Raw genomic sequence first — 13,133 nt, 5'->3', positions numbered from 1 at the left:
TTCCAGTCAGGGTAATTCCATGTCGATCGACACCATCGGAGTCCGTTTAGGTTACAGATGGTTGGCTGTTTCCCTTATCTCCGTCAGTCTAGTCCGTCATGCAGTGTGATGACAGAGTGGATCGCTCAAGACAAGAAATTAATCGCCCTCAAGGAGAGTTTCTGTCTCTTTTCACTACTCCGTGCACAATTTGCTCATCCCTTACACGCATCAGCCGTGCCCACAGTCCACTCACCGTTCTGTTGTCATCAAGTTGCATGGTTTGACATTCTGGGCCACAACGTCAAACCCGGTGCCCTGAATACACTCCAAAGATGGATCCATCCGCTGAAGAAAAGCGGATCGCTTTGAGATCGCTCGCACTCTCAGAGCGCCGTAGCACATGGCCCGACGAGGACTGGTCAGGGATCACCGACCCAAAAACACGTCGCAGGCTCCAAAACCGACTGAATCAAAGGGCCCGACGTAAGTTCTTCATGCACTACCTGCGAGTAGGGTACTATTCTGACCCTCTACATAAATAGGACTACAGAATAAGAAACCACCGAATCATCCAGGAGAGAACGCGACAACAGGCCACGGTAGCTCTTCCGTCAATGACCAGCACGAGCCATTCGCACCTGCTGCTGTTGCTCCGCATAGCTCTGAAGCGCTAACAACGCCTAATGCCATCAAAGTCTCGTCCCTAGCAGAAATCGAGGCCGTTCACATCCTAGAGTCTAGCTTTCCAGCGACGAAAATCCGAATGGCCCGATTAGAACAACTAGCTCTTCAGTACTACGCGACCGGCTCCCCCCGAACGGATCTCCTACTCAACCTAATGTCACTAAATTTCACCCGGGCGTTGATGGAAAACACAAGAATACTGGGTCTCAGATCCGACCAGCTCCACGATGATGCAATATCACCATTCAGCATTGCCGGCCCATGGCAAAATGACGCGCTCTACACCCTCCCAATGCCCCTCCAACCCACCGCAATCCAGCGTTCCATACCCCATCACCCATGGTTAGACCTTCTTCCTGTTCCTCAAATGAGGGACAATTTAATCCTTGCCGGTGAATTCGAGGAGGAAGACCAGCTTTGTCTAGACATGAAGGGCAGTGGAAGCTCGACGGCGGGAAGAAGTGGGATTATTGTGTGGAGTGATCCTTGGGACCCGTCGGGGTGGGAGGTCACTGAGGCGTTCGTCGGTTCTTGGGGGTGGGTCATTCGGAATTGTCATGATTTGGCGCTTTCTACGAATCACTGGCGGGCGAGTCGGAGCGAAAAGCCTCTATTTCGCATGGATTATCTGCCTCTGCATTGACGTGAAACCTTTCACCAGGGAAGAATATTTGTCTTTTGTGTCCTGTATTTTGGAATTCATGCTCATCCTTCGCACTGCTGTTCAATTTTTGTAAGTTTCCGTATTCCGTCTACTAGTATGCGTTTGATTTCAATTGAAACACCTCCTTCGGGTGGTTCCCCTGGTTCTAGTATACAGGCTAGCAAGCACATAATGTGTAAACAATCTACATATTCCAGACTTTTATCTTTTTAGGTACATACGACCACAGGGTGAGGAGAACAGGGCTTCCCGTCCGCTCAGCCGTACTTAAGCCTCACGCCGGCCGGTTAGTAGTTGGGTGGGTGACCACCAGCGAATCCCGGCTGTTGTATGTTTTTAAATTTTTGTTTTTCCGCAGGGTAGTTGAACAGTTTTCGGTTTGGCTTCTTTATAAATAATAGCTCCAGTGCCACTTGTGGTTCTCTGTAGGGTGTTCAGATCCCAATCATCTCGGGCAAGCGCAGAAACTTGGGGATCAGCATAGGCAACAAAACAAGAGAACAAAAACAACCCGAGCAAAATGGAGCACCAGACCCTTCCCCCTCACAGCCAAGGAGCTGACAGTTAATTCAAAGCGTCTGATCGAAATGGTGCAGTTCCCTCGCCGCCCCATAACCTATGTACATCGCATCATTATCCGTCAAACGGCCCATCACAGGCAATATACGCTCGTTTCTGTCTTCACTCACGATGCCAAAACCTTTCGATCCTCCTGGTCTCCAGTCCAAGGCTCTCGGTCATGTTGAGCGGCTGTATTGTTGTTAATAAATAGATCTTGCTTATTATTGAGAAGGGGCAGTATTGGAAGAAGTTAGGGTGGTAGAAGAAAGACGGAAGTAGAAGTTAAACTCGTCAAGCCTCCGGCTTTTAGTCTACATATTACTGGGCTGGGTGTCTTCGGCTTTCTGCTCGGTCTTTCTTTTTTCTTTTTTGTCTTTTTTTAGCTGGAGAATCCGCAGCGATTCGATTTACCGGGATCAATGGTCTTGTTTCGTCTTTGCCTGCATTTATTAGAATGATATCACAGAAAAACGAAAGAGAAGTATATCTCCGCACCGAGAAAATAATACAAGCATATAAATACAACGCTTAAGGCGTCCAGATTCAAGTGATCACACAGGAATGGGAATGAATGGCAATATTGCGGGCGCGGTGACTAGTTGGGGTCTCCAACACTTGGAAGGCATGGTGCTAGAACTCGGCTAGATAAACAATACTGCTAAAGCAAAAGTTGGATGAGAGGCAGTTTTCGAATATACAGCCTCTAATACTCAGAAGTGTTAGAAGTTACGTCTTGCTACCTAGACGAAAAACGCTAGCTGGTTAAATGCCAGTTCTCATAATACCCTTTATATTCAATACTAAGGTTACTCTGGGTTCCTTAAAAAATGTATTATTATATTCTTTTACCCGAATAGAACAGGCCTTTTTATCTAACAATATTCATGAGCATCGTCCTCAAGGACAAGTCAATTCTCTCGCAAGGCGCACGTCTGTGTAATCAGCTTATAACAGCTTGACAGTCCCTTCTATGAGTAGGGCATGTGACTGCGGCTTTTCTCCCCTCAGCTCATCCTGGATACATAGAAGAAAGTCTCAAGAAATGCGTTAGATTTTCCTGGCCGTCATAAATTCCCTGAGAATCGGAACAGTGGAACTGGTAGCTGGAAGAGCAGCGAATATCGGGGTAGACACAAATGATACAGTCTATCGCGTATGTTTCTTTCCTGTCTCCCTGGCACGTGGATTCTATCGAATATTTTTTAAGAAAATACATACATTTCCTCATAGTTCAGGACCAGAAACGTTCTTAAATCTGCCACTCAATACATGAATCAACAATGGTCAATGCTGACTCCAGATCAGCACTTGTTCTCTAGAGTGGAGACATGTCGGCAATCCCCGACGAGAGTGGGAATGCACTAATCTCCCTACGGTGTAACCAGCCAAGCGAAGGGGCCAAAAAAGCCTGGGGTTCCATCCACTAGTAGCCTTATGTCCTAGTGTCCAGGTACAGCCAAAAATCAAGTCAAATTATCCGGATTAAGGGGCAAGAACCACCACCCCGAACGACTGTTGAAAAAGACCAATTTTTCCCTTTGCTTCACGACCACCACGGCCACCACCACAACTACTCAAAATGACCCTCCTCAAACCCCTCCTCCTAGCCAGCATCCTGTCCATCTCTGCCTCCGCCACAGAATACAACTGCCCCACAGGCTGGCTTCCAAACCAATTCAAGCAAGAACGCTGCTGTCCCGGCGGGATGGTCGTCGACGAACAAGGCGCCTACTGCTGCGTCCAGGATATGCGGTTCTACAAAGAAGCCCTCACCAACTCGGCGCTTCTATACGAGACGGCTACCACGACCTCCGACTCAAATATGGACTGGACGACGGAAAAAGACATCAATTCATGCTACGCGACGGTGCGGTTCACGGCCAGCGACTACTCGGCGCGGGTCTCCTCCGCCTTGAGTAAAGCGGAGGCTACTCCGACCGATGGATCGAGCAGTGAGGCTACGGCCACTGCCTCGAGTTCGACGCGTTCGGGGGCTCGTTCTACGGCGGGATCGCAGACGGCGACGGCGACGGCGACGGCAACTGAGACTTCGAATGCGGCAGTCTTGATTGGGCCCGCTGAGGGTTTGCTTGGTGGTGTGGTGTTTGCTGTTGGGGCTTTTATGCTGTGATTGAATGTGGTGTTCTTGTATTGGTATAGGCGATTTGTCGGTAGACGATAGGGGTTCCCAAGAGCTTTCCTAATATTACATTAGACAGACCTACGCAGTTGGACGTTACTCTACTACTTATATGATCTGTTCTTAATCCTGAGGGCTCTCTTGCGAGACAACTGTCTCGAGAAGGTAGACATGAAAATCAATATATTTATACCATGAGGATTATCTGTACGCAAGACTTGCACCAACACTAGTGGCTTATGTTGCCAATGGCATTGCTGATAGAAAATCTTCTCATTCGGACTGTAGACTTCCTAGTGGAGCTGATAGAAAACCACGGCGGATGGTCCCGAGTTGGCCTCCTACTGCCAGAATCCGCACTGATGCCAAATCTAATGTATTATTGTTTCCATTGAACTTGGTGCATTTGAACGCTCCACAGGCCGAGAGAATGATTGTTTCGACATTTTATTCAACTATCTAATGAGCGTCTGTCCCTTCAGTTGATGAGAGACTGGGACATGGAGCCAGGAAATTGCCATAGTCTGCAGTTGATGAAGACATGGTCTGCTGGGTCACCTTTCAGGTAATGACAGCCTGAGTTTCTATCAGCGAATGGGTATCCTCGTCGGTTCAATCCAAGCCAACTATAATGAGAAACGGCGTCGTAGCTTGGAGAAGCCTACTTCATCCCCGTGAGGGCATATGGAAGCTCCTGTGCTGGGACGAGTGGGTGACACCACAAAGCGCGATAGCCCATTTCAAAGCAGGTGGATGATACATCACCATGCTTCGAAATCGACTTCCGCGCCTTATAGTCCCACCGACTGGCCACAGCAGAGGAGTATCCGTAGGCCCTCACGGTGAGTAACTAGAGTCCTATTAACACGAGCAGTCGCTCTGAACTTTACTTGCTTCAAAGGGGGGGGGGGGGGGGGGGGGGGGTAAGAACGTTACCTGCGATGAAGAGATCACTCAGGCCAAGAAATGCCCAAAGCCTCCATGACTCCTTGGACAACCGTCATCTTCTCCCCACTATCATTGAAGACAGCCCCAACGATAGCCTCTACGGTAGAGGCCATAGGGCCCGGGTAGACTGTGTTCCCTTGGGATCGATTGGCAAATACACATTCCGCGAGGCCTTTGAAGAATCCTCGCTGCGCAAGATAGGCGTTGGACAATTTCTCCGATACGACGTTGTTTATCTGGCCTAAGCGAACCAGATAAGCTCATTAGTGTTGGGTAATATACCACGCCAGTCACATTTCATCACTTACCACGTGTCGCATCGCGACGAAGGCCCTCCTTGACAAGAATCAACCTGATGACAGTATCACCAAGCAGAGCTAGGTCCTTGTTCCCATTCTGGTGGATGCTGTCTGCTAGCTGTAAGGCTCGTCGAAGCCCAAGCCGGTTCGCAAATCGATAAGAGATGATTTCCTCAGCCTTTGCCAGCTTTCCATCTTCAAGAGAAGTAGGATGAAACATGATTGACTGCAACGGAGTTTGTAAAGGCGGATGGATGAGAAGATACCGTTCAAGTAGTTGGAAAGGAAAGGACCTCTTCGTATTTTAGGGGAGATGAAGGATTCAGGGAGGTTGGTGGGGGAAAAGGGCGGGGCTGAGGATCCGGGGTCTTATAGCACATGACAAGGCACGTGGTGCCTCTTAATAGGTCAAGGCGAATTTCCACCACACACGAAAGATCAAGTAGAAACTGGAGCACCACAACAATGTCCTTTTATTCCCATTACTATAAAGCTAACTCCTTGTTTGTTGGTTATCTATAGTATGGAAATGATCGATATATCAGGATCATGAAAGCGAGTTTTGTCTATGAGCAATCTTTGGCTCGTAGACCATTATCACCTTAAATAGCTTTTCAATAACACTACTATGGTATGTGATAGCCTTTGGCGTAAGCCAACGAGGCGGCCAAGTTACCTGGTTGTGATTTTGGCAGAACGTGGGATTTAATGCTAGTTCGGTTTGTGAGAGCGAGAGGTCGGCAAAAAGGATATCTGAAATCTGACTCATGCTGAGGAACCAAAGAATTCCAAATGTATTCTTACCAATGTCTCGACTAGAGGCGCTTAACTAACAGGCTTCTACTTACACTGGCTGCACTGAACTGGCTGGCACCTTGAAGCGTCCACCGACAAGATGGTGATTACATGAGCATACGTTCCTAGTTTGCTGCCCTTATCGCCTAAGAGCCTCCCTGCTTCCTCTGCACGTTTAATTCAAACCCAGCGATATATGTTCGATGGGCTTTTGCTCCGTCGTTGCCATTTTGTCGAATGGTGGCGCTAAGAATGAAACGCATTCGATTCGGGTAAATATTGACGGGCGTAACTTCCGGACGCAGCAGGCGACGATTGTCACTCCAGTAGAAGGGCAAGAAACTAGGTCTCAATGCCTCTTGGTTCGCAAGATCCAGATACAGGTCCTCGACAGGATGGATGTGTAGGTCCCGGGTTGAGACATCTCCCGTCCTGGCTGCCTGTCTTAGACAGGATTGAATATGACCTGTGCAGTCTTGGGACTGGCCGGATCTGTCCTTGCAACTCACTGAACGCAGGAGCATGGCGTTTTCCACTCCGATTCCGACCAAAAATACAGGAAGGTTGTCGAACGATTCGAATGAGAACCTGTTTTCAGCGTAATATGTCCGTCGGGCTTCGTCGTAAATCTGATGACTTACGGACATGATGGCCAGTGGGTTGTTGTCGGGATTATGTTGCAACCAGAGCCCATTTCTGTGGAGTTCAACTGATGTGCGACGCAGCTCTTTGCCAAAGCTCACTTCCTCGAAGCAGAAAATAAATCTGTAGACGATGAATCGCAACTCTATGCAAGCCATGATCTCAGGTTAGTCAAATGCCCCATCCAAGATATATATAATGGCAGTGAATAACACCCTGCCCGCCAAAACAAAGGTGAAAAGCAGGAAAAGCTGACTACGTACCTGGAGGGAGATGAAGAAACGGGAATGGGTCTTCACGAAGAAGAACAGTGTCCTCATCGAAAGGGAGCGACCATTTGCGGAGGCTGCGACTTCCCTCCCATGATTCCGGGTCAAATCCACAGTGGCTCCGATAAACAACATGCTCAGTAAACCGTCGGCGAGACGGGATTATCTTGGAACATGTCCAGCATCTGTATTTGCGATCTTCATCCTTGTCGTAGAAAGAAGGATAGAGGCGGCGAATAACCTTTTTAATCTGCAAGACATCGTGGTGCCCATCGGCTGGGAGACGCCATCTGCCAGTGTACTCCGACAGGTGATTTTTAAGCGCTGTTTTGTTGGCATATCGCTTATGACAGAATGGACATATCTGTGCGGACCAGGGCATCTTGTCCTAGGGCTCGACTAAATGAGAACGAAAAAAAGGTTTGGCGTGCGAGACGAGGCGGAGGTAGTCGGGCTATCAAGGTTGCTCAGTAGGGGATTTGCACGCAAGATCCAACACGCGGGCATGGCACCATTTTTAACTTCACGGTGCCTTTGACAAGGCTTCCATAAGAACTACTTACTGCAGGACACCATGTGACCTTCTGCAGCCTAGGTTGCCGGGACAATCCATCATTGTCTACTGGTCAGCGGAAGATTACATTCTCGAGGTGGTCAACTTGCCCAGCTCATTTGAACTTCCAACTATATAACCCACGTTGAGGTGAAGTTAGGTACATACGACCACAGGGTGAGGAGAACAGGGCTTCCCGTCCGCTCAGCCGTACTTAAGCCTCACGCCGGCCGGTTAGTAGTTGGGTGGGTGACCACCAGCGAATCCCGGCTGTTGTATGTTTTTTGCTTGTATTAAGCATTTTCTCTTTTGCCCTGGTCATTAATTAGGCTTTGTTCTTTGAAAATCAATAAAAAGGGAATGGGATATATGAAGGCAAAGAAGCCAAAGACGAAGTGCTCGTAAGTGGTGCGATCATCAACGAGCACTGTATCACTATCGGAAGTTATGGTGGAACACACTTCCCTCAAGGTAACTCCATGTCCAGACCCGAAATACTTGAACAATATGTAAGTAGATTGAATCTTGCTATCATACACAAATTAGGCAAATTAAGCAATACCGAGAATTGAAGGATATCAAAACCATAATCAAAACCATAAACATAGCCTCCATTTTCCATCATATCATTCTCCCAGCTTATTTCTTCTTCTTCCCGGTGATTCCCAACGCATCGGTCAACGATGTCAATCCGAGACCACTCAGCAACTTATCAAGACCCAGTCCACCGAGCAAGCCGTGCACCAAGGGACCCAGTCCGAGACCTTCCAGAAGACGACCAACCAGACCCAAGACACCAGTCAGAAGCAGACCCACGGCCGCGATGATCTGGAACAAGGGCTCGCCGAGAAGCGCCCACAAGGGATTGAGTTCCTTCTTAGCATGGGGCATGTCCGCGATGAGGCGCTTGCCCGTCTCGATCGTGTGCACGACAGTGTCGGTCAGTTCCTTGATCTGGTCCGCGAGGGCGTATTCCTCGGGCGATGCCTCATGCGACGCCGCGCGCGCCTTAGCGGTCGCAGCGATGTGGCCATCGGGGTCAAGCGCGCGGATGGCGCCATTGCATTCCTGCAGGATGCTACCTCCCTCTTCGAGAAGGGGCTTCACGTTCTTGACGAGCTCTTCCTCATCCAGCTCCTCGCGCGGCGTGCGGTTCGCCTTCTCGATATAGTCCATGATCATCTTGCAAATGGGGCGCACGCGGTCCAGCGTCTGGCCGATGATGGCGCTCATCTTCTTCGCCAGATCGCGGTCCTTCTGCGCCTCGAGCTCTTCCTTCGTGGGCTCGGGCTCGGGCTCAGGCTCTGGCTCCGGCTCCTCGGGCTCAGGCTCAGGGATGTTCTCGATGAGTGTGCATTCGCCCATCTTGTTGCCGTCGTTGTCAACGACGTAGCCGTTGTCGTCGATCTCCTTGCCCACGAGCGTCGGCAGGTTGCCGGACGTCAGTTTGCCGATGAGGTTGCCGTCGGCGTCGCGCACTTCGCCCTCGCGGGTGACCTTGCGGCCGGACATCGGGTTCACGGTGCGCTTCTTCTCTTCGGGTTCCCAGCGCTCGGCGCGGCCCAGGCTGTTGCCGTTCTTGTCGAGGATGTCGCCGTCCTCGTCGACTTTGCGGCCCTCCAGCTTTTTGGCGTCGCCTTCGACCACGCGCCCGATGATGCGGCCCGATGCGTCCGTCACGACGCCGTCTTTGCCGACAACAGGGCTCTCGATGCCGTAGAACGAGCCTTCGGGTTTCTCTTCTTCAGCGCCGGGGATGAGCTCCGCGCGTCCGATCACCTCGCCGTTGTCGCCCCAGATCTGGCCGTAGCGGTCCACCTTGCGGCCGGCCAGGCGCTTGTCGCCTTCAACCAGACGGCCGAAGACAGTGCCAGACCCGTCGACCACGTTGCCGGCCTTGTTGACGACCTTGCCTTCGAGAATGGACAGGTCGACCTCCGGCTGAGGCTCCTCTTCAGGAGGCGAGTATGGCTCAGCGTGGCCCTTGACGCTGCCGAACTTGTCGATCACGTCGCCGTCCTCGTCGACGCTACGGCCGCGCAGCTGCTTGATATCGCCTTCGGTGATCTTGCCGACCTGGTTGCCATTCTCATCGACCACGAAGCCCTCGTCATCAACGACCAGGCCCTCCAGTCCCGCGAACGGTCCCTCGGCCTTCTTCTCGCGCTCGTTCTCAGGGATCAGCTCCACGCGACCGACAGGCTTGCGACCATCATAGATAATCCCGTCGTCGATCTCCTTACCCGCCAGCTCCTTAGGGTTCCCTTCAACAACTCGACCGATCGGGATGCCCTTCGGCCCGATGACCAGACCCAGTTTGTTCGGCGAAAGGCCGTTCAAGCTCGACAGATCGATAACTTCGGGCTCGGGCTCTGCCTCCGCCTCCGGCTCCTCGTAGTACTCGGCCTTCGCGATCACATTGCCGTGACTATCGGTGACTTCTCCGTCCTGATCGACCGCGCGGCCGAGAACCTTCTTCGCGTCGCCTTGAACGATCTTTCCGACTCGCTTGCCATTGTCGTCTTCGACGAACCCGTCCTCAACGACATGCAGGCCCTCCAGGCCCGCGAAGATCGCCTCTTCCTCGTATTCCTGCGTGGGGAGTGTCTCGGCCTTCCCTAGCACGTTGCCGCGGTTGTCCCAGAACTGGCCCTTTGCGTCCAGCTGGGCGCCGCTGCGTGCGAGCTTCTTGACGTCGCCTTCAGTCACCTTACCGATCGGCTTACCGGTCGTCGGACTGATGATGTTGCCATTTTTGTTGGTGGTAAGGCCCTCGAGGATGGAGAGGGGAGGCAGCTCGACTTCTTCGCCCTCTTGGACTTCTTTGGTGGATTCAAAGTCGCCGGATACTTCGGTCGCGTCGTCGGGGGCCTTGGAGCCAGTTTCGTCAAGTTTCGAGGCAGCCTCATCGGTCTTGGATCCGGTCTCGTCGATCTTGGAACCAGCTTCATCCAGCTTAGAACCAGTCTCGTCGATGTTCGACCCGGCCTTCGAGCCAGCTTCATCGACCTTCGAGCCGGTGTCGTCAATCTTGGATCCGGCTTCGTCGAGCTTAGAGCCTGTCTCGTCGACGTTTGAGCCGACCTTGGAGCCCGTCTCCTCGATCTTGGAACCAGCATCGAGCTTGGAGCCAGTTTCATCGATCTTTGATCTTGCCTCGTCGGCCTTTGAGCCGACCTTCGAGGCATCATCAGCCTTGGAACCGACATCTTCGATCTTAGATCCAGCATCGACCTTCGAGCCGACGTTCGAAACCGACTCATCAGCAGTGACCGTGGCATCGTCAGCCTTGGACTTGTCCTCAACCGACAAGTTCTGAACATCGTCCGCAGCCTCATCAACACCACTCTTCGCGCCAGCACCGGAAGGAACAGCGCTTCCAACACCAGACGCCTTCGCCTCAGCGTTATCGGCAACGCCGCCAACTTCCTGCACAACACTGCCAACGTCATCCGCTGCCGCCTTCGCAACGACATCAACCCTGCCGACCAGATCCCCATCCTGATCGAGGATCTGGCCCTCCTCGTTCGGCGCATACCCCACCAAATCCTTCGCCTCGCCCTCCACCACCTTCCCAATAACTGTGCCATCATCGCCCTTCAACAGTCCTTCATCATTCACCACCTTACCCTTCAGCGCCGACAGCTCCGTCACAGCGACCGAGTCCTCCACGGCCCCTGCGACCTTCTGCGCCGCGTCCGGCACGACCTCCGCCCGTCCGATCAAATCGCCGTCTTGATCCAATACCTCCCCATTCTCGTTCACCACATACCCGACCAAATCGGCCGGATCGCCTTCCACAATGCGTCCGAGCACATTGCCCGCGGAATCGGCAATATTGCCCTCCTGGCCGACCTCGAGACCTTTCAGTGCCGACAGATCAAGTGTCTGCTGCACTGTCTCACCAACCTGGCCCACGGTATCGCCCGCCGTGTCCGTCGCGCCTCGTCCGACGCGACTCACACCAGACACAGCGCTCTTCAACCCCCCTGCGATCCCGCCCGCAATGCTCGACATCGCGCCGCCCAGGCCGCCGACAGAGCCGGAGGCCGAGGCAGCCTGGGACTGTGCCTGCGACTGGGTGTCTTCGACCGGGGCGGGCGACGCGGACGTGAGGTCGCGCTGCTCGCCTTGGTTCAGGCCCAGCTGGGACTGAGACCGTGACTGGGAGCCGGCGCGATGGGGTGACGGTGTGGCGGGCGGCTCGGGGTCTTTTTCCTTGAGGGGGGTGGACTCGGGGACGTTGAGCTTGCGGGGGGTGCGTTTTGGGGAGGGGCTGAAGCCGGAGCCGAGGTTGCGGGCTGTTCCGGAGGACATTTTGGATGGAATGGATGATGGAGTTGGTTTGGAGGATTGTGTTGTTGATGGGGTTGTTGGATGTGGTGAGGTGGGAGTCAGGTGATATGCTGGTGGTGGTGTTTGTTCGGTTTGTGGTTGGGGGTGTTGACTGGGTGTTGTGGAGGGTTTCGGTATCGGCGTCGTAGGTCTGGAAGGAGTAGACGGAGACGAGGGATAGATGTGATGATGGATATGCAGGTGACAGTTTTGCTGGTGGTGGACGTAGTAGCTGTAGTAGAGGTTGGTGTAGTGGTCGTTAATCTTGACGGTCGTGAGATCGTATAGATAGACAATAGGGAGGCAATAGGTCGACAAATATACAGTAAGTGCTATAGTATACAGGAATAATCCTCAGCTTAGAGAAGGCAGGATAAAAAAGAATAGGATAGGATAGGATAAAATGGATAGACAAAAGCGAATACTAAACAATCTGAGTATAGAATATCAAACAAAACAGAAAAGAAAGTCCAACCCCCAACCATCCTCATCCTTATATCTCCCACTCCTCCAGCCCAAAGACAAAGCAAGATAAACGCACTACGTCATGATCAACCCTCCTCTAACGCAGGCCGACGACGCGCACGGCCAATCGAGTCTCGATCGCAGCATAGCGTGATACAGGCACGTCATACTCAGCTCTAGCCACGTCGGATGGGGAGACCGGAGACCCCTACCTCTCCTCTTGAACTCTGTCCTCCTTCCTCGTACCCAGCAGGTACTCGGGGAGAAGGGGACAATTGGCTCCCTGACTGGCCAACTCCCCCCCGGAAATGCAGCCATTTGGAGACAGTCTCCACATGGCAACCGGGCAAGAATCCGCAGGGCAGAGTCTAGAATTTGCGATTGATGGGCAAGCGACATGCCTATCTGGTAGAATGCAGACGCCTGGACTTGAGAATGGGAATTGGGGGCATCCAGGAACTGGGCTCTGGAGAACTGGGATGGACGTAGGGCTGGGCGTGTCAGCGCGGTCATCATTGCGTCAGGCGTCGCCTGTCGGGCTAATTTACTGCCATTAAATCCAGCTTGGAGGGTTTGGGTTTGGATTAATTAATTTATATTAAATCTGGAGACGGGAGGGCAGTCTGATTGGTTGGCTTGGGCTGGTGGAATTAACAGTGTTCCTGCGAATCAATTCGATCGATTGTTTGGAATGGTCAAGGACTGAGAATCAACCACCATAGACTGCTCCAGTCAATTCTGCATACATGCACTCTATACAGTAAAGGGAAATGCTTCAATGAACAATAGTCTGTCG

The 13,133-nt window shown here is 52.1% G+C and overlaps 5 protein-coding genes across 5 annotated transcripts; 2 read left to right on the top strand and 3 right to left on the bottom strand.

Annotated features, from left to right (window-relative positions):
- Positions 1 to 314: 314 nt before the first annotated feature.
- On the top strand, positions 315 to 1,309 carry P170DRAFT_452423 (DUF3425 domain-containing protein; the record flags this gene model as incomplete). Its single annotated transcript, XM_024851272.1, has 2 exons — positions 315 to 465; positions 525 to 1,309. The coding sequence occupies 2 exons, from the start codon at positions 315 to 317 to the stop codon at positions 1,307 to 1,309; spliced, it is 936 nt and encodes a 311-aa protein (XP_024710063.1).
- Positions 1,310 to 3,385: 2,076 nt separating this feature from the next.
- On the top strand, positions 3,386 to 4,136 carry P170DRAFT_432355 (uncharacterized protein). The gene has a single exon (XM_024848245.1). The coding sequence runs from the start codon at positions 3,471 to 3,473 to the stop codon at positions 4,020 to 4,022; it is 552 nt and encodes a 183-aa protein (XP_024710062.1). The 5' UTR covers positions 3,386 to 3,470; the 3' UTR covers positions 4,023 to 4,136.
- Positions 4,137 to 4,981: 845 nt separating this feature from the next.
- On the bottom strand, positions 4,982 to 5,498 carry P170DRAFT_470203 (RNAse III; the record flags this gene model as incomplete). Its single annotated transcript, XM_024852725.1, has 2 exons — positions 4,982 to 5,220; positions 5,288 to 5,498. The coding sequence occupies 2 exons, from the start codon at positions 5,496 to 5,498 to the stop codon at positions 4,982 to 4,984; spliced, it is 450 nt and encodes a 149-aa protein (XP_024710061.1).
- Positions 5,499 to 6,074: 576 nt separating this feature from the next.
- P170DRAFT_505455 (uncharacterized protein) lies at positions 6,075 to 7,460 on the bottom strand. The gene is made up of 2 exons (XM_024854291.1): positions 6,979 to 7,460; positions 6,075 to 6,860 (listed from the first exon to the last, which is right to left on the bottom strand). Exons 1-2 carry the CDS (start codon positions 7,364 to 7,366, stop codon positions 6,220 to 6,222), a joined length of 1,029 nt encoding a protein of 342 aa, XP_024710060.1. The 5' UTR covers positions 7,367 to 7,460; the 3' UTR covers positions 6,075 to 6,219.
- A 574-nt stretch (positions 7,461 to 8,034) lies between these two features.
- On the bottom strand, positions 8,035 to 12,318 carry P170DRAFT_432352 (LEA domain protein). The gene has a single exon (XM_024848244.1). It carries the CDS (start codon positions 11,852 to 11,854, stop codon positions 8,177 to 8,179), a length of 3,678 nt encoding a protein of 1,225 aa, XP_024710059.1. The 5' UTR covers positions 11,855 to 12,318; the 3' UTR covers positions 8,035 to 8,176.
- Between the last annotated feature and the right edge of the window lie 815 nt (positions 12,319 to 13,133).

This window comes from Aspergillus steynii (assembly GCF_002849105.1).
Source record: "Aspergillus steynii IBT 23096 chromosome Unknown P170scaffold_1, whole genome shotgun sequence".
Taxonomy (NCBI): domain Eukaryota; kingdom Fungi; phylum Ascomycota; class Eurotiomycetes; order Eurotiales; family Aspergillaceae; genus Aspergillus; species Aspergillus steynii.
Note: the sequence above shows the minus strand (reverse complement) of the source record. Positions and strands in the feature narration are given on the sequence as shown.

Excerpts from the sequence above, each read along its gene's own strand:
- P170DRAFT_432355 (XM_024848245.1), top strand. The coding sequence starts at position 3,471 with ATGACCCTCCTCAAACCCCTCCTCCTAGCCAGCATCCTGTCCATCTCT.
- P170DRAFT_505455 (XM_024854291.1), bottom strand. The coding sequence starts at position 7,366 with ATGCCCTGGTCCGCACAGATATGTCCATTCTGTCATAAGCGATATGCC. Across the intron at positions 6,861-6,978 it reads GTTTCTTCATCTCCCTCCAG|AGTTGCGATTCATCGTCTAC; the intron begins GTACGTAGTCAG and ends TGGCTTGCATAG.
- P170DRAFT_432352 (XM_024848244.1), bottom strand. The coding sequence starts at position 11,854 with ATGTCCTCCGGAACAGCCCGCAACCTCGGCTCCGGCTTCAGCCCCTCC.